At 42.2% G+C, this 24420-nt stretch overlaps 2 protein-coding genes across 13 annotated transcripts; one reads left to right on the plus strand and one right to left on the minus strand.

Annotated features, from left to right (window-relative positions):
- Positions 1–7: 7 nt before the first annotated feature.
- Positions 8–12118, minus strand: stx12l (syntaxin 12, like). Of its 11 annotated transcripts, XM_042106485.1 has the most exons (15): positions 8904–8991; positions 8635–8687; positions 8466–8522; positions 8282–8355; positions 8037–8196; positions 7880–7919; positions 4799–4973; positions 4372–4441; positions 2935–3034; positions 2435–2572; positions 2107–2156; positions 1735–1840; positions 1334–1406; positions 1161–1243; positions 9–633 (listed from the first exon to the last, which is right to left on the minus strand). In XM_042106485.1, exons 7-15 carry the CDS (start codon positions 4896–4898, stop codon positions 541–543), a joined length of 813 nt encoding a protein of 270 aa, XP_041962419.1. In that variant the 5' UTR covers positions 4899–4973; positions 7880–7919; positions 8037–8196; positions 8282–8355; positions 8466–8522; positions 8635–8687; positions 8904–8991; the 3' UTR covers positions 9–540. The 11 variants fall into 11 exon arrangements, with proteins under 11 accessions (XP_041962429.1, XP_041962419.1, XP_041962423.1 ...); XM_042106489.1 differs by lacking the exon at positions 8904–8991 and having other exon boundaries at positions 8288–8355; positions 8635–8692; XM_042106491.1 differs by lacking the exon at positions 8282–8355 and having other exon boundaries at positions 8466–8687; positions 8904–9000.
- Positions 10998–23790, plus strand: wdtc1 (WD and tetratricopeptide repeats 1). Of its 2 annotated transcripts, none has more exons than XM_042106482.1 (16): positions 10998–11386; positions 12514–12665; positions 13339–13422; positions 13597–13643; positions 13853–13964; positions 14341–14528; positions 15611–15793; positions 16411–16505; positions 17056–17171; positions 17372–17447; positions 17548–17635; positions 18110–18283; positions 19270–19505; positions 19687–19855; positions 20096–20288; positions 21383–23790. In XM_042106482.1, exons 2-16 carry the CDS (start codon positions 12600–12602, stop codon positions 21578–21580), a joined length of 2025 nt encoding a protein of 674 aa, XP_041962416.1. In that variant the 5' UTR covers positions 10998–11386; positions 12514–12599; the 3' UTR covers positions 21581–23790. The 2 variants fall into 2 exon arrangements, with proteins under 2 accessions (XP_041962416.1, XP_041962417.1); XM_042106483.1 differs by having other exon boundaries at positions 11374–11503.
- The last annotated feature ends 630 nt before the right edge of the window (positions 23791–24420 follow it).

Raw genomic sequence — 24420 nt, forward strand, 5'->3', positions numbered from 1 at the left:
TCAAAATCTTGCTTTATTTAAACTACTCAATGCAATCTCAAATCCTCACCAGAAACACCAACAGTCAATATATTCATCCAAATCCTAGTTTCGTTTGTTTTATGGACTACTAGGTGGCCGTGGAAGAGATAGTTAAAACATTATTTGTCTTGTAAGATGGATTCATTTGCATTAAGATGGGCATCGCCCAGCTTTTTGACACGCGACATATTTTCAAATGCAGCGCTGCCTTCCCGGAATGCTTTGCGGGCGTGTTAAAGTCGCTTGACGTCACCCATAGGACTAGAGTGGAATGCGACACGACAAAATGTAGTGAAGTGCTAGTGGATCTGCACCATAACACACACACACACACACACACACATCACCCCCTCTGTATGGTCCTTCACTATAAAATACACTCTCTCTCTCTCTCTCTCTGTCTTTTTCATACACACGCATGCACACCTACACACACTCTCTCTCTCTCTCTCTCTATCTCTACTCATAGCCTGACATGTCTCCCGTTGCATGTGCTATGTATCTGCATGGCTGTGTGCTTTATTTGGAGGCCTGCCAGATGATGATGGCCAGTATGGTCAGGGCCAGGGCCAGGATGATGGCCAGGATGCACTTCCTCTTCCGGGACTTTCTCTGCAACACACACACACACACACAAGAAAAAGGCATTCACCGCGTCTCTACTGAGAACCTATGAGGGAGAACTCACACACACATGTGGTCAAGTTAACGGAATGGAACATGGCCTACACAGGCTCCAAAAAAAAATCATGCAGCCGTAGATTTGGTGGCAATGATTGGCAGAGAATGATTCCCGAGATGCTTAATACAATTAAGTGATTATAATGTAGGACTGATATCAGAAGACTGTTACTGTAGTTTATTTGGGCTATTCCTTGGGTTTCATAGACATGATTTAAATTCATCAGTTATTGCAAACTGCAGTTTAAAGTATTGTTGACATTTGTGAACTTTTTAAGAATCTTCCTGATTTTCTGAATTTGTCATTTCAAAAAGTGTTACCTCTGTATTCAATAAATCTAGCACACAGAATTGTGCAACTTTGAATTAGACAACTACAATGTAGTGTAATGTAATGTATTGTAATGTAATGTATTGTTTTGTGCTGTTGTTGATCCATCTGGAGGCCCCCTCCTCACCTGGTAATAAGCAGCCCGCTGCAGCTGTTCAGCCCCTCTGTCCACATGTGTCTCTGCACTCTCCACATTCGCCTCAATGCTGTCTGTGACACACAACCACACCACAGGTAAGAACATGCCAAAACAGACAGACAGACACACACACACACACACACCAGTTGTGCTGTCCTTACCTATCATCTCCCCCTGGTCATGGATCATTACTGCCAGGTCTTTGAAAATCTGGTTCACGTCCATTATGTCTGACTGAAAACAACAAAACAAATCAGGTCATGATTTTTACAAACATTAACTTGTCATGTCAAAAATCTTAAAATTCAAAGTAAATCCAGGAGGAAGAGGGTCTTCCTGATAGGCCCAGACAACATTTACATGTATTTATTCATCAGACCCTTCTCCAAAGTTACTTAATGTACACATATACAGCATGTGTATGACCTGTGCATGTGTATGCCCTGGGTATCAAGCCCATAATCATGATGTTGGTAGCAGTATGTTATGTTATATGTTAGACAACCGGTTCCAGGGACGCAAGAATGGGACCAAATACATCTGGGCCAAAACGGTCCCTCACCTCTAGCTGTCTGATGTTGGTCTCTTTTTCTCTGATGCCCTCTAGATCCTCCTCTGTGATGGGCATCTCCTCCGCCTGGGTCTGAATAAGACTCCTCTCCTCATTGCTGTACAAATAATAGCATTAAAACACAAAACAATTACAAATGAGGCTACCTTGCAGTGTTTTTTTTTTTTTTTTTTTTTTTTAAAACGTCATTATATTAGCTATGGGTAATAAATAAAATAATATTTTTCTGGAGAGACCTGAACAACATAATATTATAGACCTATTATCTTTTTCGCTAATGTTACTGAATTTAATTAAGCTATTACCAATAATCAAGTGAGGGAATGGTATGTCAGAAAATGAGAGAATCTTGAGTTAGCCAACCTTTCAAAAGTCACAAGTTGCTCATCTGGTTTTCGAAGCCCATCCTCCTCCTGTTAAAAAACATACAATAAATACTAAGCTGGTCTAAATGATGTGCACATTAGTTAATATATCAAATGTAGCTAATGTATCTTATGTATTTTTCCTGACATACTTATAAACTCCACTGAGGCACATTTCCTGCAAATGCACAAACATCCCTCTGACTGACATGGTGGTGGATCTCTGCAGTGTTTCTGCTCGGCTTTGACATGTGAATGTCGTGCATCAGACCTTGGGGTGGGGGGGGGGGGGGGCTGTCTGTGGCTGATGCTGTGGTGTGACTTACCGTCAGGAGGGTCCCAGCGCGGGCTCTGGCCACTGACTCCCTCTCCTTCTCAGCAGCACGACGCTGCACCACCTGGAAGTTGTTGAGGGCTGCTGAGAAGTCGTTCATCAGACGGTCCTTTTGGATCTTCTGCTGACGCTGTGGGACAGAGAGCAGGATGAACATGAACATATACGCCAGATTACATAATTCTCACAGATGTCAATTAATAATATGCCCCAACACCTTTGATGATGGCTAATTTTGACGCCACCATTTCTAACAACTGAAAATAAAATGTAAAAACTACAATGAAAGCCTCTCAAACAATGTACTTAATCAGATAAAAAGAAAATTATTTTAGTTGTGTATTTTTTCATTAAGTGTTAGTGTTTCAAACGCAACGCTGCTTGCAAGAAAACCAATATCATGTGATTCAGCTGCCACATAAAGTTGTTTCAAAACCTCGTTCTGACAGCAAATATTTAACAGTATAAAAGGACTACGAAAGCATCGTTCACCTGCTCTGAAGGTGAGTGGGGAGGAGGAAGAGATCCCAGTTCCTTCAGGTGTCTGTTAGTCTCCTTAGCCAGCTGATTTGTGTAGTGTTGCACCTGCTGACTGCACCAGCACAAAATTAAGAGTCCATCAAAACGTACGAGACAGAAACATCACTGGTACTGGTATCACACCACTCCTTAAAGGTATACGGTCACACCGGTGTGACGGGAATGTTGGGAATATGAACGTTCTAAAGAATATCTGGGTCTAGAACCTTCAATTGTTGCAGAACTGAATCTTATGTTAGAATGTTCAAAAACCCACATCTTTAAGGGTTAATGCATCAGAGATCAGAGACGATGGGACATATCCAATTAGCCAGGCCCCGCCCACCTAGGTCTTTTTTTCAGGAGATCTAGTCTGGAACATCATAGTTCCTAACTGTTTCCCTCAGATAAGAAAAATGTCAGGTCAATCAGCGACAAGAGAGGAAGACGAAATCGAAACTTATTGTAATAAACAGAAGCAGCAACACCTGCAAACGTCAAAAAATGCAGTTGATAAAATGCAGAAGTTTATTCACAGCAAAGGTAGACCTACATACATTGTTTCCTGACTCTTGATGCTGTTTATTGTCAGTTTGTAAAGTTTAGCGAAGTAGGAAGTAACGTTAGGAATCTCTGATAAATGTGATTGGTAAGGCTGGACCAATGATTTCAAAGTTAATGCCCGTCGCAATGCAAGTGTTAGAAACGTTTGTCGACTCTATTCACTTTGTGAATGAGTTTGGATATTTCCAGGCTAATATCCAATACCCAGTGTTTCCAATACATTTACTTATCTGTGGCGGCCGACCATAATATCAACATTGACCACCACACAATGATTTTCCAGGTTGTACTAAATTGTGCCTAAGTCTAGTTAGCATCATAACCAAGCTGCGCTAATTTGTTAAAAACTGTTAATTCTGCAAACCTACCACCACAAATAAAATTTAATTCTGTGGGAAACACTGAATACCCAATACATTACACATTGCAACTTTTTTGCCAAGCTTGGTAGGTAGGTTTGGTGCGTCTGCCACCAACGTGACAAGCAGTGTATGCTTTGACACTTTCACATGAGCATCAGATAAATCCCCATTCGCTTTCAGCCAATCAAATGATGTCTAAACTGGTTGTCCTGGAAATGTACACTTTATGAGGATACATCAGAATGAATACGACTTCATAACATGAATGAGTTGGCTAAAATATTGGTAGGGACAATTTTGTCATCCCAAAATATTGGTAGGGACGTGTCCCTAATGGTCCCTATGCAAACCTATGCCCTTGTCCAGGATCGTTGGATGGATAATGGAGCTTTGCATCAGAAGCATCAAACTGCAGGCTATACCCTAAACAGCAGAGTTCAAAGTGGCTTGTTTAAGAGCATATCCCGTGTACTCCCTCACTCACAGCCTTTCCTGGAGCTCAGGTGTGTCCTGTCTCGTCCCCAACTGGTACAGCATGGTTTTCATCTGCCCAGCTGTGAGAAAAACAAGCAGCACCAGATGCAGCCTCAGTTAAGAGTTCAGAGGACTGTTACAATAGGTACTCACTATAATTTGAACTATACTTTAGCCTACATTCCCGTTAATAGAAAGAGTGGGGTTTGGTTCATTTCCAATAACATGGTGAATATATCCCTAATGTAGCCTATAGTGTATGACCACATGACATGTGACATAGGCTAGTGTGAGGAGGTGGAAGGCTTGGGGTGGAAGCACTGGCCAATTTGTAAGTCATCTGATGACGTTCTTCATTGCATGAATCTCAGGTAATGATAAGGCCAAAATGACTTCCAGACCAGGCCTGATTTTGTTAAGGGTGCAATGTCACTCACTGTTCTGGGTGATTTTCTGGATGTTGGTGCTGCATGTCTGAATGAGGTTGTTGAAATCCCGCGGCTGCGAGCGGTAGCTGTCTGCCCTCCCGTATGACATAATTGCGGCCACGTCAGACAGCCACTATAATTCTAAAGAAGCTGGGCAGCTTTTGCAGAACGGGTGGTCAGATATCTATGGGAAAACAGTCAGAAATGTCACAATTAAGCACATCAACGATCACAAACACCCACAACACACATGGGACGATGATGTTCTAAAAATAGACAGTTTACTCTGCCAATTGGCCTGATCTGACCTAACGACGACTCGCTATTATGACTTGTTTACTGTTTGTGTCAGTATGAACAGTGGTCGGCTACAAGAGGCTTCAGAGTAGCCTAACTAAACAAAACAAACGTCTAAGCTGTGGTCTAAACGGCCATAAATAGGCTGGTGTTTTTTCAGGGGGTGCTATAAGCCTTGCTGCAGACTTCCGAGAAAACATTAGTGATGCCGATACAACCGTAAATGATATGTTTCAAATAGCATATGGAACTAGGAGGTCCTAAGGGTGGCATTGGAGGCTACTACAATATGGCAGGTGGCCTTTATTCCACTGTTTGGTCAAGCCTGAGAAAGTCAGGATGTTTTTTTTCTAGGAGGCCTACTCACCAAGATTGTTGACAATATTTAACATGACAGAAAGGTAGCCTATGCTTTGACGACATGCTACAAATTACACAAAAACATTCTAACGAAACGCTCAGTAAATAGCCTATGCTTCATCGTGTGTTGCGCGCCGATAGCATCCCAGGTCTCCTTTACCGCTACAGCATCAACTCGCATCAGTTTCTGGGTGTTTCTGCTGTGACAGATATTAACACGGGCATCCGCCAACCTACATATACGCTTTCGTTAAATTGAATGTAAATATCTTACTGTGGGTAGCCTACTTGACGGAGAGACCACGGTCTTCTGTTTCACCTAGTTTGTATTATAAAAGAGCGTTCTAAAAACCCAGCCCTAGACCGCTACGTCACACGCTGATGACACTAATCCGCACGCATGCAGGAATATTATCTTTTCAAAAAGACAATCTTTTTTTGCTCAGACAAGTTTTCACATAGGCTGGTATTTTAACTCACGTTTTCCGTATATTTATAAGTCGTCTGTGGAATGGAATAGCATATTCACAAATAGACGGGATAATGAGTTTAGCCTTAATTTACGACACCAGTGAAAACAAACTTGGTCATGTCTTATTTTTTCAACTTCATAAGTTGTCTTTAAATATTTAATCGTCAGAAATAAATGCAGCCTACAATGTGACAGAATTCCGAACGGTATGGCTATGGAAACTAGCGATCTGGCGAGCCTGAGATGAGCTGATTGGAGACCAGTAGGGCATGGTGTCGGTCTCATGACTTTCATAGGACTCGTTATAATGGGTTCGAAATGCTGAGCTTCCCTCACATGATGCTGGCATGGCGTGGAGTGGGGGCGGTGGAGAAGGCACTGACAGAATCACTTGGCTTTAGTGAGAGGAGATCTGCAATTTTGTTCAAGGTGGATTTGTCACAAATGCATAACTTAGTAGGTTATTGGTTGAATAAATGTCTTTCTTTTGTTTTATAAAGCTGGCTCATATCAAACTAAATAGCTAACTCAGCTAACTATATGCAATTCAGTGCTGAAAATATGCAGGCAAATCCACAAGCTAACAAGGGTATGTCTTTTGTCAATCTTGTAGTCTTGAGTGTCAAGTTGCTATCATAATAAACTCTCTGTTTATGACACTAGTTACTCTGTATGCATTAGGGTGTTAATGAATAATGACCACATAACATGTACCTTTCCAAAAATGTATTCCTTAGTTTTTGCAAAATCAGTTCAGTTCAACACACACTGCTCTTGTACAAAAAGAATGCCTAGGTTTGGGTGAGTTTAGCTAATGACTAGTAAGGTTGGATGAGGTTGAATCCCAATAACAACCTGAAATTAAATATGTGGCGAGTTTGCAAATGATTATCCACACAGTGTTTCCCCCTTCCTCTTCTGAAGGAGAAGAGAATTAGGTACTTGAAATTCCATTTTAAGATTCCAGACCTAATTCTTCATAAATTCCCCTTGGCATGTCAAATATCTGAGGGCTTATTTTGTCTAACTCATTCCCATTTGAAACTGAGCCATGATAAAGTACACAGCTGTACAGTTGCCATGACTGCTTAGGGGTCATGTGGAACAACTGTGACTTGTTTCATTCGGAACACTGCTGCCCTTAACCATCTATTAAAACATAAATAAGACTGTCCTTCAAACTGTCAAGAAGTTCAGAGCACGGGATTGCACATTGGTTGAGTAAATCCTCTCCATTCCAAACCAGCAGTAAGAAGAATCCTCTGTTCCAGTACTGAGCATTACTCAAAGGAAGTAGATGACACTCTAAATACACTCTCTTATCAGACATTTCTCTTTTCGTCAAGCAAAGCTGTTATTCAACAATATTTCACAGTAAAAGGACATTTCTAAAAAAAAAAAAAAATGTGTGGAGGTCAACTAATGTGGAAAGGAGGGTGCCCATTCCATGTTCAGCTTGTGTCCAAGAAACAGCCAGGAGGACGCACTGCCCACTTGAGTCAACAGGTAAGGTAACACCTGCCTGCCTGTCTGGCATGGATGCATACGTCCCTCTGCTCTAAATTCTGAGCTGTGAATCAGTCAGAATGAACTGTAACAAAGGTTTCAGTCAAATGCCGGGAGTTGATTCCTGGTACTCTACTGGGCTGTGGTGGGATCTGGGGAATCCAGTGTGGGCCAGTGGCAGTCTATAAGGGCGTCATACAGCTCCTCACTCTCCTCAATAAACAGCCTATTGGCCTCAGCTACATCTAGCTCCTCTGCAGGGTCTGTAGAGGACAAACATTTCCAGGAATGGTCACAAGGGGGCAGCATCCAACCAAATCATGCAACTAGTCATCAGTGAAAGGAATGAGTTACAGTACAGTACTGTATTACTGCTACAGTCAAATGAGAACTAGGTCACAGTCATCTATTCAAGTACTTGTGCATACAGGAAACTTAATATTTACTAGCCTCACCTTCAAGACAGTCAAGATCTTGAAAAACTTCCTCATAGGTCTGTAATAGACATAAAGTTGGTTATTAAAGCATGAGCCTGAGACAGTGTTGAATTTAAAAAGTTTCTCTTCGGAAACGTCTAATGTCATGCAGATATCCTGAAGTAAAACAACCTACCTGATTACTGCAGTCATACTGACTGTAGTCGTACCCATCATAACTTCCTATGCTCTGATAACCCCAATTTGAATAGTAATCTGGGTATTGCTGGTAGTACTGGTTTTGGTCGTAGGAGTAAGGCTGAGAGTACCTGTTGTCAGTGTAGCCCCCTCGGCTCCTACAGTGGAAGAAAAGCAGAGCAGTGTCACCACGTTGCTCAAAAGTAGCCAATGAAAGAGAAAAGTGCCAGAGACAAGACGTACCCTTACACAACAATGACAGATGACACACTGACTCTCATGGAATAGCCCTTCATTGTAGCCCTGCTGCTACGTGTCTGACGGCAAAATGGAGATTTATTTTACGAATTTCTGTTGGTTGCTGAAATCCACATGTGTGAAATACCCAAAAGAGCATGAGTGATGCTGTGCGTCTTGTGATAGATACCTTCCGTTTCAGATAGAAACATTGCCCAGTATCAGTATTTTGAGTCAGCCCTCTTCACTGTAAGAAAAGACTGATTGTGAAAGAGAACTGATTTGTTTGTTTAGCTGGGAGATGTGTAATGGGAATGTGCTCCCAACAGCAAATAGCTCCCAGCATATTCCCCAAGTACCTCATCTCTCCTTGCTTCCCATATGTAGCGTGATTTAGCTTGAACTTCCTTGGCTGTGAGGAAAACAAGGTGAGACAAGGTGTGTGAGACAAGGAATGCTTTAATAAAATAAAAGGTAGCAACTGATGGTTTGAGTGAATTCCAAAAGGGTAGCTTTATACTTCCATAGGGTGCTACAACACTTTATTTACTTAACCAGAGCGTTTCTATTACAACGTTTACAAACAATAACTCAACAGATTATGTTGTTGTGTTATTAGAGTTATTACCGGTGTTGCTCCGGGAATAGACTTTCCGTTGATCTTACGGAGACACCTTTCGGCCGTCGCTTCATCTGACAGTTCCACGAAGCAGTAGCCCGCCGCACCCCTACTCATTCGAGAAGAGTGTTTAGGATACTCTAGGCTAGCCTACATTAAAAAAAAATTAATGTATAGGCCTATATTGTGGAGGGGACCAAATAATCCCATAACACTGATCCATTAATGACCCCATAAATGTTGCCTAAAGCAGTGTTTCTCAAAGTGTGGTCCGGGGACCACTGGTGGTCCGCAAGCTATCCCAAGTGGTCCGCGGGCAGACGTGGTAAAACATAATATAGATGAGTTGTTTGCAATATTGAACCAACTTGTATGTAAATCCAAACAGCTCTGCAACTGCCTATGTAAGCTATGCCAATTTAAATCATATAAATCCTCTGACACAATAAGTAAGGTGCAAAGACAATTAGCAAGGTGGTTCAGTGAGTAGGCCTATTGTGTCTATTAGCTAGGTGGTCCGTGATGTTTTTTTTACTGGTTAAGTGGTCCTTGGTCTGAAAAAGTTTGAGAAACACTGGCCTAAAGCATGCGAAGCCTGTCTAACATGCTTACCAGTTCATTTTGTTGCGGATGATCCTCACACCAATAGCCAATTCTCCCATTGTGGCAAAAGCACGAGTAATGAATTTCTCGTCCATATAGGGCTCAAGCTAGATAGAGAACACTGAATGAGAACTGACCTCAAGAGCATGACAGGCGAGGCAGCCAGCCTACAAGAAAACTTCCATGATGGGATAGCTAGTCCTTGCTAGGTACCTTGGCTAACGTACAAAGAAATTGCTGAAACAAATGCGCGATAACACAAACATAACCCGTTTACCCAATTAACACGTGTTACCCATATCACAAAACATTACCTTTCCTATAAACAGTAAGTATCTTAATTTAATTAGCTTATCCTTGCTTGAAGTTTGGCAGTTTCTGCTAACAGGCCAACTATCAAGCAAACGAACCTACTAACAAACCAAGTTAACGATATCGAGTATGTGTTTCTGCTCTGAACCAATGTCAACATAACTATCATACAAATACTTACATTTCCCATCCACAAACACGTCATTCTTATCAATAAATTTACTTCACAGATGCTAGCGAACAGCAGCTGAGTGTATTCCGCAACAATATGGCCACCCGCTATAATTTTATCAAAATAAAAGCCGAAACGTTCCACTTTTTGAAATACAGATTTGAAATAATTATCTTTACAGCTGAAAAGAAAACTGCGTAACGTCGCTTAGAGCACCTTTAAAGACAAGTGAATGTGGAAAATACAATACTTTGTCCAAACCAAAGTTTTTATATATATATATATATATATATTTATATATATATATATATATATATAGCGTGTTGTTGTTCCAAACACGCCCCCAAACGTGCAAAAAACAAACAGAGCGGGGGAATACAGTATAGGCCTACATTTTATAGGCTATGCTATTATTTTTAGGCTATTTGAGTTTACTATAGCCTAAACTGATCATTTGAATGTTAATGTAGCCTAATGTTTAGACATTGATGCCACTGTAAGCCATTTTGGGCAAAATAATCTGCTAATATAAGCATAAAACATATTAAGTAGGCCTACTTTTGAGATAAAAAAAAAAGGTAATTTGTTTTTCTATAGAAATTCTGGAAAATCTTTGAATCTTGAATTTCCCCTGGGGATCAATAAAGTATCTATCTATCTATCTATCTATATAGCCTATCTATCTATCTATCTATCTATCTATGAAAACTGCATTCCTATCTATGCATTTCACATCTAGTCATTCCACCTGCTTGAGAGAGAGGTGTGAAATAAATGCAAATATATTTTGCCAACACTAATCAATAATGAAAACAACAAATTGCCTTCTGAAATAGGGGTCAGAGTCCTACTATTTTCTTAGGTAGAGATAAAGGCTACTTTAAATTTTGTAGAAGCTAAGCCAAGAAAATACTTCTTTCTTGATGTTTTTCTTGATAGAAAAAACATAAAAGTTGTAGTGCTAAACTAGGCCTACTTACCCTATGTCTTATAAATTCTAGCATTTTATTGGCTGATTATACTGTTATGACAAAACGAACGCGACTTAAGTATTCACGAAGTGGTTTACGGTCATTTCTTTCGTAAACGTAATCAACGCACAGAGTCGCAAGTTTGAAGTGTACGTCCAGAGCCCGATTAGACATTCTCTGGTACGTCTTAAAAGAGGGGTGGGATCAATACAGTAATTGCAATATGATGACAATAGACACTATGTCAGTTGTGCGTTCGTAAATAAAACAGAAATATGATTTGGAATTCAGTGTGTACAGCGACTTTAGTCCAAAGGGACTGGTCTCTTTAGATTTTGAGCAACGCAGTTTTTTCAGTGGACGGTGCGTGTAACGTGAGGCTTGGCTTGACACGGTCGGTCCACCCACCAACACCATCTAGGCCAGATACACAGGTAAGTCCCGAATCAAGTTGCTAACTCTGGTTAGCTGGCTGGCAAAGGATTTAAAAAGTACAACATCAGCGAGTCTCGAGGAATTTGACAGTGTCGTCAACAGATGCACTGTCTGCGGTAGGTGCACCATGTGTGACATAACAGTCTGTTATGGCTAACATAAACAAGGTTAGCCTCCTAGCATACAAGCCAACAACAACATCCTCTGTTATTAGCTAGCGAAGCTTGATAGCTAACATAAAGCCAGGAGCCTACCTACCTGATGAACTAATATCGTGAAATAATTTAGCAAGTTCCACTGGCACAGCCAGCAAACTCTGCTAACAGGTCTGTGGTCGCGAATGTTCTTCATCGCAGGCACTGGCAATGCTATTTGACCTCGAGTTCCCATTCTCAGTTTCAAGGAACCAACTTTGTATGCTTGATAATAGTGACTAAATTACCCAGTTTTCAGAGAGGCAGAGCAAGCCCAATATGGACCATTTCAGCCAATGTTAATGCCAACGTTTCGTGTTCAAGTAAGACTAAGATTAAAATCGATTACATGTGGGTATTGTTTAGCTAAGTTAGAAAGCCAGCCTTACAAACTTTCCTATTGTTGTTGTCAGGTGAAGGTGGGTATTGGTTGGTGGGAATTGTTTTGCTAAGTTAACCAGCTCTGTTACACTTGCAATTTTGTTGTTGTTAGTTGTAGGTGGGTAACGTTGTTAAGATGGAAAAAATCCCTCACCTTTCAGTAACGCTATCTTTACTTGGCAGTTATCTTAAGCAGGTATAACGTACTGTCGACACTACCTGAACAGTTGTTCACAAAGGAGCCAAAGTGATCATGAATTGCAGAATAAATAGGCTGTTGACGCCCCTTAAATCCTGTGCAGTCGTGTTCACGACCAGTGACCATTATGTGGTTGAGTGTAAGCAGCAACAATTTTGAGAAAGGAATGTATGACAAAAATATGTTATCATGGATCATGAAGAATTTAGAGGTCATAGAGCATTCCTATTAATCATGTAGAGTATTCAAACAAAACCACGTTGCCCGGTGGATCATTGTCTCTGTTTGAATGAAAATCCACTGCTCTCTATTCTTATAAAAACAGCCTGTATGTTGTTTTGGAACCTTCCAGAAATTCTTTACCACACAGATGCCAGGTGATTGCTGACGCTTGATCCCAGTTTTCCCCCCAGCCGCCCCATCCCAAGGCTGAGCTCTATGATTTGCGGAGAGACCATGTCTGCCGTCAACATCACCAGCGACCTCCTGCACAGGCAGATCAGGGTAAGCTGTGACACATTTATTCAGCCATATAGAAGGGCGATTTAATCCTAACAAATAGTGTTTTGAGGGTACCAGATATTGCCAGAAAGAGACGCATAATAAAGACTTTAAGGCATTACCCATTATCAAAATAGTGTTGCACGATGCACCAATACTAGAAAGGTATTGCGATACCCTGAAATTGAAAAAAAAAATATGATACCACATTTTGTTGGTGTGCCAATACTATACAAATGGTGTTTTAATCAGGTTTTAATAAAAGCTGTATTTGCTATCAGTTTAAAAAGACTTATAAGATCCATGTTCTGTCACCTAGGCCTATTCTATGACTTCTATTACTGATGTTTAAGGTTTTTTGCTGTGGCACTGTTTTAATATTGGTATTGCGATACTAAGACATGGTATTGTATCAAAGTCATAATTTTGGTATCGTGACAACATTAAATGAAATTCATTCTCTCCACCATGTAGCTGATGCAAATACAAAAGAGACACATTTTAAATACATTCTTGACTACTTCATGTGCAAATATTTAGAATTCTGATAGATAGATAGATAGATAGATAGATAGATAGATAGATAGATACTTTATTGATCCCCAAGGGGAAATTCAAGTTCAAATTCTGAGCAGTGTTTAAGCTGTGTTGCCTAAACGCAGTGATTCTTCTGCAGGAAAAGAGGGCGTTGGGCTTCCAGAGGCATTATCATGTGACTGATCCCTTCATCAATAGACTGGGTCTGGAAGCAGAGCTGCAGGTACAGACATGAATGTGGACAGACCTGATTGGGAGAGACAAAGAATTTGAGAGAGAATCTAATTTGAGTACCTTGTCCATCAGTATAAACATTTTCTTTCTTGCCATAGCCTATTGGTATGAAAAGTTCATTAGTTCTCTAAAAAGTCATCGCTGTGTGTTTGTGTCTCACCAGGGCCACTCTGGTTGTGTGAATTGCCTGGAATGGAATGAAAATGGAGAGTAAGTCCAGCTGTATTCTTCTAAATATATACTTGCAATATGTCTTGACAATTTCTTTGTTTGAGTTTCTTTAGTTTGAGTCTTTTGTGTGAAATGCCTCTTAAAGTATCTTTAAAATGCTGAAAAATATGTTGTACATGAGGAAATTTTTATTTTACACATTGAAGAGTAATAAATGATACCTGATGCATTAATCTCCTTTACTATAGTCTGTTAGCATCTGGCTCAGATGACCAGCATGCCATAGTCTGGGACCCTTTCAGACACAAGAAGCTGATCACCATGCACACTGGCCATGCAGCTAACATCTTCTCTGTGAAGGTAGCTATCAACAGACACTGTTGCTATTGCCAAAGAGTCTCTTGTTTTCCCACACAATATATGAAGGAAATTATAATGGACCACTTTTTTCAATAATTATTTGTAATTTTATTATTTTTTTAGGATAACAATTCTTAGTTATTAGTTAAAGTTTGGGCATCAAGTTATCAAATCCTCTGATTTAATTCTGGCTTGCTTAGAGCAGTGATGCATTTCTCTGCTATGCATGCATTCCATTTAGAAAGGATTTGATATTTGTCCTCAGCTTGTCTTTCACAGGGTCTACTAGACTCTCATTGTTATCTCATGATGCCTACAGGATGGATCGCAGTCATGCAGGAATGTGTCTTAATGTTTCCATTGTTTCTCTGTGTAGTTCCTGCCTCACTCAGGCGACCGCATCCTAGTGACCGGTGCGGCCGACACCAAAGTGCACGTGCACGACCTGACGGTCAAGGAGACCACCCACATGTTTTCTGACCACACCAACCGCGTGAAGCGCATCGCTACGGCACCCATGTGGCCGAACACCTTCTGGAGCGCAGCCGAGGACGGCGTCATCAGGTAGCCTCTTTTCACTGTGAAGTTGTTTTTGCCGTTTTCACTGTGACAACGGTGTCCTCAGGAGACGTGCTGGACAGTTCACCTGTAAACACGCCTCGGGCGGTACCTCAATCATTCCCGGTCCCCTTGTCCTTTCCTTAATGTGTCCCCAGGAGGCGGCCTTTAACAACCTTGGGACTTGGTGCCTGGTGTGGCGTGTTTTGCTAAGGCTTACTGATGGGGTACAGATGTTTCGCTGGCTGCGGGCTATGTTAGCCCATCAGGGGGGCAGGCAGTGACCGATGTGGGGAGGGTGTGTGTGCAAGTCCAAGGCAGTCCCAGGGATTGCCTGTCCACAGCAGTGCACCCAGCGGTGTATAATTCTTCACACGTAGAGGACACGTAGAGGACACGTAGTCCTTCAGATAGAAATGTCTGTGTAAAAAGAATAAACAGAACAGTACAGTGAGTTTGTCATCTGGAAATGATCCTACACATATATAAATATTTTAAAGAGGCTGATCAAACCACTTATGGACACCCTTACTCAACATTTTAAAATAAAAGTATTGTTACTAAAGACCATTTAGAAAACAAAGGATAACGTTTGGATAGCTGATCTTTGCTCAGCCTTGCTCACTCTAGAATCCTGTAAAGCATATTTTCTGTTCAAAGGTTAATCTTAGTCCAGGATTCCATAGCTTTCAGAGAACTGGAACTTGACTGTCCAAGACATGCAGTAGAAGGGGATCACTTGCACTTCAGCCTGGTTGGTGCTCACGGAACAGGACGTAGAAGTCAATAAGGAGACCCAAGGTCTATCTAGGGCCAAGGAGCAGGAACGGAGCACACAAAGCTTTAAGTGATTTTTAATTAGTGCAAAGCAACTAACATTTCGACGCCCATGTGTCTTCCTCAGAGTCAAACAGTTAATGGCAACGATGTACAGATGTCCAAGACATGCATTAACCCCTGTTTCCCAAGCCAGTTTAAAATGATCAGACGTCTTCAGACCCTTTTCTTGAAAAAGAGAAACATCCCAGTATATTTATACCATACTTAAGTTACTATCCTCTGCTTTATTCCTCTCTTCCCTCCTACAGGCAGTACGACTTGCGAGAGAGCAGTAAGCGTTCTGAAGTACTCATCGACCTAACGGAGTACTGCGGCCAGCTGGTAGAAGCCAAGTGCCTAGCGGTGAACCCGCGTGACAACAATTACCTGGCCGTAGGAGCCAATGGGCCCTTCGTACGTCTCTATGACATCCGTATGATTCACAATCACAGGTGAACGTAAGAACGCAGTTAGAGCATCTTCCGTCTGGGCCCGCTGTGTTGCTGATGCTGAGAACAGAATATTGCCATAGCGGTCCATGAGGATTTATTGGAATTGTTCTTTCTAAATAAGCCAAAGCACTATGAATTGGTTATGCATGCTGCTCATGCATACTCTGAAACAATTTGTAGTGCATCAGATTTATACTACACATTTTATGGACATTAGAGATTTATATAGACCTTCATTGTGTGAGTTGTGTAAAAATCATTCGATACAATGTCCTTGATTATGTACACCTGTATAGTTTGATATAGAAATCAATCATTTGTCATAAAATACTCAAAATAGTTTATTGTGTAAGAATACATCATCAAAGAATAGTAGAACACAAATGCCAGGATCTAGACTCTTTCATTACTATGATTGTCAAGAAAGCTCACTGAGGTGCTTCTGGTAAATTTGTGAAGACATTTACTAAGGGTTTTAGAGAGTGCAGGTTTATTGAAACCTTGTACAATTTTGAAATGGCACAGTTGTAATACTTGTTTTCTAGCCAGTGGTCACAACATTATCCCATCCATTTTGCACCTTCACTCCTGTTCTTCCTGTTTCCCTCAACATACAGGAAGTCCATGACCCAGAACCCCACTGATGGTGTGCATACGTTTTGTGAGAGGCGGAAGCCTATTCCCGACGGAGCCGGACAGTATTATGTGGCAGGTGAGACACTCGCCCTCTCTGAGGGACTGCCTGGCCATGATGCCAATATATCATCCACTGTTTGAACAAAGATTGAGGCAAAGTTTGTGCATGTGTATGTGAAATTGTTAATTGGTATTGTGTAATTCACTACAGTAAGGTTCCACATAGAATTGTGTTTTGGTTTTGAAAAGGCTAGTTGTGGAGATGATGATGATGGCATGAGTTCTGTGGTGGATTGTGAAATAATGCATAGTGCAGGTATCTAGGGACCTACCACTGTGTGGCGCCCGTGAGGCACACCTGTTTATGTATGTATCTTACACTGTGCACTGTCCACCACTACTGTAACTCTCCTCATTACTTCCTGTGGTTGTCACTTGATTAATTCCTCTTGTTGTCACTTAAACGCTACACCATCACCCTCTATTCATTCTGCTCTGTATTTAAAGGGAGTGTTTATTGTTATTATCAGGTCTCATTTTTGTACTGTAGCTTTAATGTCAAGCATCAGCTAAATTAGTAAATGTACATGTGTTTGTTTGTGTATTTATTTATTCACTGTTTGCAGGTCACCTTCCCGTGAAGCTGCCGGACTACAATAACCGTCTGAGAGTGTTAGTGGCCACTTACGTGACGTTCAGTCCTGATGGCACTGAGCTGCTGGTTAACATGGGAGGAGAACAAGTAAGCCAGCTCAGATTAATAGACACACAAACAAATCATTACTCTCCCTTTCAACTTTTAACCAAGGTTATATGCCCCACACTATATTGCTTATGTAGTGTATGTAATGTGTATCTATACATTATATGATATCATGTAACATGTAGTTGGGTTTTGGAGTGGTTAAGTGGTACTCTGACAATGTTCCATGATGTTTCCAGGTATACCTATTTGACCTGATGTTCAAACAGAGGCCATACACTTTCCTGCTACCCAAAAAGTGCCAATCATCATCTGGTAAGTGTGTGTGTGTGTGTGTGTGTGTGTGTGTGTGTGTGTGTGTGTGTGTGTGTGTGTGTGTGTGTATTTAGTGTCACTTTTCGAAATGTCCCCACAGAGGTGCAAAATGGCAAGACAACCAACGGAGTGACCAATGGCATCCACCTGCCAGCAAGTCGCCTCCGGTTCTCTGACAGCAAGAACAGGTAATGAACACTTTTTTTTTTTTTTTTTTTTTTTCACCAGCGAGGCTTTCTGCACTGCCTAGTTGGTTTGGCATACAAAACATTGCATCATCCAAGTAACCTCAGTGGTTGAGAATTGCATTTAAGATATGGATAATTACATAATTAATGCAATCAACAAGAGACATTTGATATGACACTTAACAAAGTATGATCGTAATTCACTGTATTGCTTTCCTCTCAACCCCTACAAACTCCAAATCCCAAAACATCTTTCTGACTTTTCTGCTTTCTCCCTTTTCGTCATCTTGTGTCCCTCTCTCCTCCTCTCTCCTTTCTGTCCTTCTGTCTTCTTTGTCTCTCCTTCTGTCTCCCTCTCCCCATATCTCTCTCTCCTTCTATCTCCCTCTCTCAATGTTTCCTTCTCTCTTTTTATTTCCTCCCCTCTCTCCCCTTTTTGTCCTACTCTCATCTGTCCCTCACTCCTTCCTGCAGAGGCTCCTCTGAGCTGCCCCCTCACCTGGAGCGGATAAAGCAGCAAGCAAACGATGCGTTCGCCCGTCAGCAGTGGACTCAGGCCATCCAGCTGTACAGCCTCGGCATCCACGAGGCCAGCCGCAACGCCATGCTCTATGGCAACCGTGCCGCAGCCTACATGAAGAGGAAGTGGTAAGCCTTGTGGTTGCCACGGCACTGTTCCAGCCAGCATGTGATTCAGACATTAATTCTCAATGGGAAAATTCTGTTATTATTGTCTGCTATTGTTGTATGATTTTCTACTAACTGATGCTATGTGTACTGGTATATGGTTGACTGACGGGCTGATTAAAAACCTGTTTGTGCATGTTTCGTGGAAGGCACGTACATTCCTTTGACTGGCATCATGGAGAGGGCAGCATTTCTGAAACATCACTCACTATCACTAAAGCACATGATTTGTGCCCTGTCTGAAGCTGCCACTTGTAGTGCTCCCACTGTCACCATGTCACAGATATGGACGATGTATGAAAATAGTTACTGTTATCATCTTGGCCACAAATCACATCAGTTTACAGTCTTCAGAACCATGTAAACACAAACATTGATCCAAAAAAGTAAAACCTAATCCTGACCATCAGCAGCTACTCTTATTCCTCACCTATGATTTGAACTCTACCTTTCGTCATGCTTGTTCACGTTCTACATGTGAACTGCCCACGTTTGCGCTACCTTATTATTGCCTAATTCTTGTCATGGTGAGGAATTCTACCGGTATACCATGGACTATACTAGAGGTTGACCGTTGTGGGTTTTTCTATGGCCGATGCCGATCTTTAAAAATCAGGGTCAGCCGATGCCCGATAAATGCCACCGATTTTTTTTGGGCCGATAGTTGGCCATTTTCCCCCCTCTATTTGTTTTATTAAGAATGATAAGATGATAAGATCTCAAGCTTTTCCATTTTCACAAGGGGCAGAGTGCATCACACGTGTTCCATAGCAACAACAAAACTGGCCCGAAAATGCACATGCTTGTTAATCGGCTTAATATATTTGGATAGCGGCTGATGCCGATTACTTAAACAATACTAATAATCGTCCCGATTAATTGGTCTACCTCTTGACTATACCATATGGCACATCCCTATTATCTAAGCTGCTTTCTGATCCATGCAGGGATGGAGACCACTACGATGCCCTGCGGGACTGCCTGAAGGCCCTGTCCCTGAACCCCAGCCACCTGAAGGCCCACTTCCGGCTGGCCCGCTGCCTCTTCGAGCTCAAGTATGTGGCCGAGGCCCTGGAGTGCCTGGACGACTTCAAGGGCAAGTTTCCTGAGCAGGCGCACAGCAGCGCCTGTGACGCCCTCGACAAGGACATCAAGGCTGCCCTCTTTGCCAAGACGGACTCATGTGAGTCATGCACAGTCTAAATCATTGTGTTAACATGCAGCACCTTAAACTCACTTTGCGAATAGTAGTCAAATCTTAAATTCTAATCTTTCAATTTTAGGTTTGTTTTCTTATAGATATCTACATGTTGAATATTTATTGTATATTAAAAGAAATGTTTATGTATTCAATATGAATCAAGCGGAAGACAAGAAGGGGAACAGCTCAATACGTTTCCACAACTTCAGCCGGAAGGAGTCCATCCTGGAAGACGAGATCGTGCTACGAGAGCGCAGCTTTGACTATAAGCACCGCTACTGTGGCCACTGCAACACCACCACGGACATCAAAGAGGCCAACTTCTTCGGCAGGTCAGTTTGACCCCTGGCTTAACAGCAGCAACCCTGTCTTATGCAGTTTGAAGGCTGAAGCATTACTCTGCTTCCGTCTGCTTCTATACATTATTCCTTGTATGCAGTTTTCCATAGTCATACACAAAGTTGTGGGCTATTGGATTGCATTCTGAATGTTTTGTTCGTTTTTGCATTTCTGGAGACACCATTAATATAATGTTTCTCTCTCTCTCTCGGCGTGTCCCAACCTCCCTCCAGTAAAGGGCAGTATATTGTGAGTGGGTCGGACGACGGCTCCTTCTTCATCTGGGAGAAGGAGACGACCAACCTTGTGCGCATCCTGCAGGGGGACGAGTCGATAGTGAACTGCCTGCAGCCCCACCCCAGCTACTGTTTCCTGGCCACCAGTGGCATCGACCCTGTGGTGCGGCTCTGGAACCCCAGGCCAGAGGTACATACAAGAATCTCTCATATTAACTGTAAAATCATTGCATTTTGTTGTTTTATGTATTTTGACCAATGGCCAGTGTTTTCACCACATGTCCCTGGTTCACCATGGTTGCTCTCATCTCTATTTTAAATGCCTTTCACTTCTTAATTTACACAAATGTTATGATGTTTCAATGTTTGAGTTCAGGATTGTGTCGTCAGTTGTGGGAATTACGGTAATGGCGGCTACTGTACAGATGACCTCTTTTTTTCGCCACTGACAGGTTCAACATGTAATCACAAATGTTGGCCAACATGGAAAGGATCTCTACGGATATATAACTATGCCTGTTTTACCTGTTGGATGTAAAGCAACTTAATGAGTGTTTGTACGGGCCGTAGTAAGTTACAGCTTCGTTACATCAGTAGGCAAACTCAATGTTACACAGCCCACAGAACAGAAGCCAATCTACAGCATTTAATGTTTTTTATTTTATTTAAGTAACACTCCATTGCCTTCTTTTACATCTCGTCGTTGTGTAGAAGTTCACATTTGCTCAGATCAGTCACTTTTTTTTAAGAAAACACAAAAAAGTTAACCAAAAATGTAATGATAATATTGATGATATGATATTTTTAAAAAAAATAATTTTAGTCAATTTGCCATTATGTTCGGATGGTGACAATTTGTTTTCTCATCTCCTCTTGACGCTGTGACTTCCTTTAGCATACTGGTAACATGACGTAGGCACCTGAACTCTATTACGAATTGCACTTGAACCACTTTTACTCAATGGCATTATATTATGAGGTGTTTGATTCTAACCCATTGACTCATGTGAGTCATTATTCAGTAGAGAAAGGTGTTGTTTAATGTGTTGAGTAAGGGATAATGTATAGAACGCCGGTCATTATTCGGAAAATTAGTCCCGACAGGGCGAACCGGACCCTGACGCGCAGCCGTATAATAATCAATGTTATTTCGGTCCTGCTAGAAAGTTAGTCATGATTGTGCTGATTGTGATGACTTATTTATGATCAAAAAAGTCAGTGAGGAGAGCATAACTCCGTTCCTATGTTTTGTGTTACATGTACATGTCTCATTGTTGTCCCCAGTCAGAGCGGGAGAATGGGCGCGTGGTGGAAGACATGGAGGGGGCGGCACAGGCCAACCAGCGGCGCATGAATGCCGACCCGCTGGAGGTGATGCTGCTGAACATGGGCTACCGCATCACGGGCCTGAGCAGCCGCGGGCCTGAGGGCTCCGACGATGAGGACAGCTCCGAGGGACAGGTGCAATGTCGGCCCAGCTAGGACTAGCGCCACCCGCCCCCCCCTCCGGGGGCAGCCCCCCTGCCGTCGCCGCACCGTCAGGGTTCCCAAACGGAGAGCAAAGAAAAGACACAAACCCCACACCTGTTCCCACGGCCAGCCCGACACACACCTCCTTCTCACCGCCAGCACGGAGAAGGGATGCTACGTCAGACGAGACGACCAGCCGCCCCGAAGCCACCTGCGCTCGGACTTGTCCTGCGCCATGCCCACACCCTTGCTTCATGTTTGTGCGCGTGTGCTTTGTGTAAAAACAAACAAACAAAAATGCAAAGCTAATATAGCAACAGTGAAGCAGCACCTCCACCTTAGATGTTCTTGTGGCTGTTTTTGTTTTGGATTTGATATTGTTTGCTCATATGCACCCCACCCCCTCCTTTTTCTTAAATGAGGAAAGAGCGAGTGGCACCTCTAGCTGTGGTGCAGCTTCACCCACTCTCCTATCTGCCTGGCCCACCCTCCTATCTGCCTGGCCCATATTGTGGGGGAGACTGGCCTTGGGGTATGGTGAAGTTTTGTAGGGGGGGGGGGGGGGGTTAATGGTGAGGATCACCTTTTGGAGGTAGGGGTGGGGATGCGGCGGCGGCGGCGGGTTGTGCGGCGTGTCTTGGTGCTGTCGGGTCAGCCTGCTGCTAACTCCATGCTGCTATCCGAGATCTCCCTGTTGCCACGGCAACGAGGTCACTCTATGGAGAGGCCGCACCTCTCTAGAGTCCACCTCCTCTCCCCACTGCACACCGCCATCAGAGAAGACACTTTAACAAACTTGGCACACCCTCACCTCTGTAGCAAACTACATTCACTAGAGTAGGAATGTGCCGAGGCCACATCTCTCATACTTTACTATTTTGGTTGGCACATGGAGGGAGGGATGGGTTCAAAGCTTTGTTCCAAAGTCAGTTTTCTGTAGTGATGGTTGGGGTCTGTGGTCAGAGGCGCTTTGATTGCATAGTTTCTTAACCGACATGGCATTTTGAAATTCAGGTGTGGCTCCATGCCAGCAGATGGAGAGGGCACACTTGGTGTGATTTCAGTTTCAAGCTGGGCATCGTCATATGCTGAAATGGTGATGCTATGGCTGTGAAGGACTGTTAGGAAAAGGACTATGAGCCTAACTTCATTCAAATTTCAGATTATTTTTGGTTTGTCCTCCTTTTGTTTTTGAAGAAAAAAAGAAAGATTTTTCAGTGTTACCAGTAGTATATAACCTGGATTTTCATTTGTTCAGACATTTGTGAAGTGTTGACAGAGTAAGAGTGAGTTTCAGAGGAAAGAGCCTCTGCCTGTTATAAAAACCCTGTCAATGCCCTGGGTTCAGTGTTTCAGATGTTTTGTCCGTTGTGAACAAGTTTAACTGGAGTTGAGCGCTTCTCATTGATATGGAAAAAAACATGCAAGTACAAAGGTATGCAAAAAAGTGTAATTTTTACAGGATTGATATAAATCACTGACTGTTACCTTCTGAGAGGGCTTTCTTTTCATGAAGAATGTTGGTGAAAATGATCATATCTCTGCAAATAGTGTGAGACAAAATGAAAATGGTCAAGGTGAAGCCTTGAATTAATTTATGGAATTGATAAGGAAATTGCTAAATGAGAGATTATTCTGTATTTGTTAGTTCTGTCAGACTTATTTTGTAACAACACAAAAATGAAATTGATGAATTACAAAACTGACTTTTTGTACTCACAAATCCAACCTACACAACTGCACAAACACACAGGAAAAGTAAGCTGTTTACAGCGTCTGTGATGACTCTTACACCTCCTGTGCATTTAACAGCTTCAAATATTTTCAGGGGTGATTTTATCTGTCTTGTTTTTTGTTTGCTCTTTGAAACTTTTTTGTTGTTAGAAAACAGTTGACCATTGCTGTCGTATCCCCACAGTATGCAGGCAAGCTGTTTGTTTGGAGATCTTTAAAGGCTGCCGCTTATAACCAGCCAGAAGTTTACCTCTGAAACATTCTCCTCTATCTCAGCAAAGCCCTAGATTTAGAAATCAGCAATGAAGACAAAATGGAAAAAAACTGTTGAACTAAAAACATTTAGTAAAAATAAGGCATCCATCTATATTTCTTCAATAAGATTTCTTTTTTTTTTTTGTTCAACTTTTCATTTCCTTTTGACAGTTGTCACTCAGTTTGCAGCAAGAGAGGAATAATAATAAAAACTGATATATTGTTGAACAGTACTATTTTGAGTGTTGCATCTTCTTTTTGTCATTGTACTCAAATTGTATACCAACAAAATTGAATAGTTTACCACAACTAAGAATATCATTACACTTCTCACCCTTACGGCAACACCACAGTAATCCCATAGCCTGGTCTCAATGCGTTTGCTGTTCCGCAGGAAAGAAACCCAAATATAGTTGGAAGGTTCTGTAATTTTGTGTTGAAGTGCCCCCTTACAACCACACCATCCCAGTCGTGATCTCAGTTCCTTGACCAGAGATTAGTCTTCCTCTTAAGTGATGACACATGCAAAGGTGCGCTTCTTGTTGCACCCCCCCAAGCTGGATGGATGACCTGGAGTTGGTGAGGAAGCATGGCTGCCCCGACATTCCCCTGCCTGCGCACGGCGCGTGATGATGAACACGGTGTACCCATATGGCTCCTTCACCATTTCTCACCGCACCAGGAGCTTCTGCTGAATAGCTTGTTTTTCACGCTGTGTGTGATGCATCGCCCTTCACTGTGCGCCAGAGGAGGGGAGGGGAGCGTGTGGCAGCCCCCTCAGCTGGCCCACATACAACAGAGAACTAAACACAAAATAATACAACAGAGAACTAAACACAACTTCCGACTTGCCTGGCCAATTG

The sequence above is a fragment of the Alosa sapidissima genome, chromosome 10 (genome assembly GCF_018492685.1).
Source record: "Alosa sapidissima isolate fAloSap1 chromosome 10, fAloSap1.pri, whole genome shotgun sequence".
Classification (NCBI taxonomy): Eukaryota; Metazoa; Chordata; class Actinopteri; order Clupeiformes; family Clupeidae; genus Alosa; species Alosa sapidissima.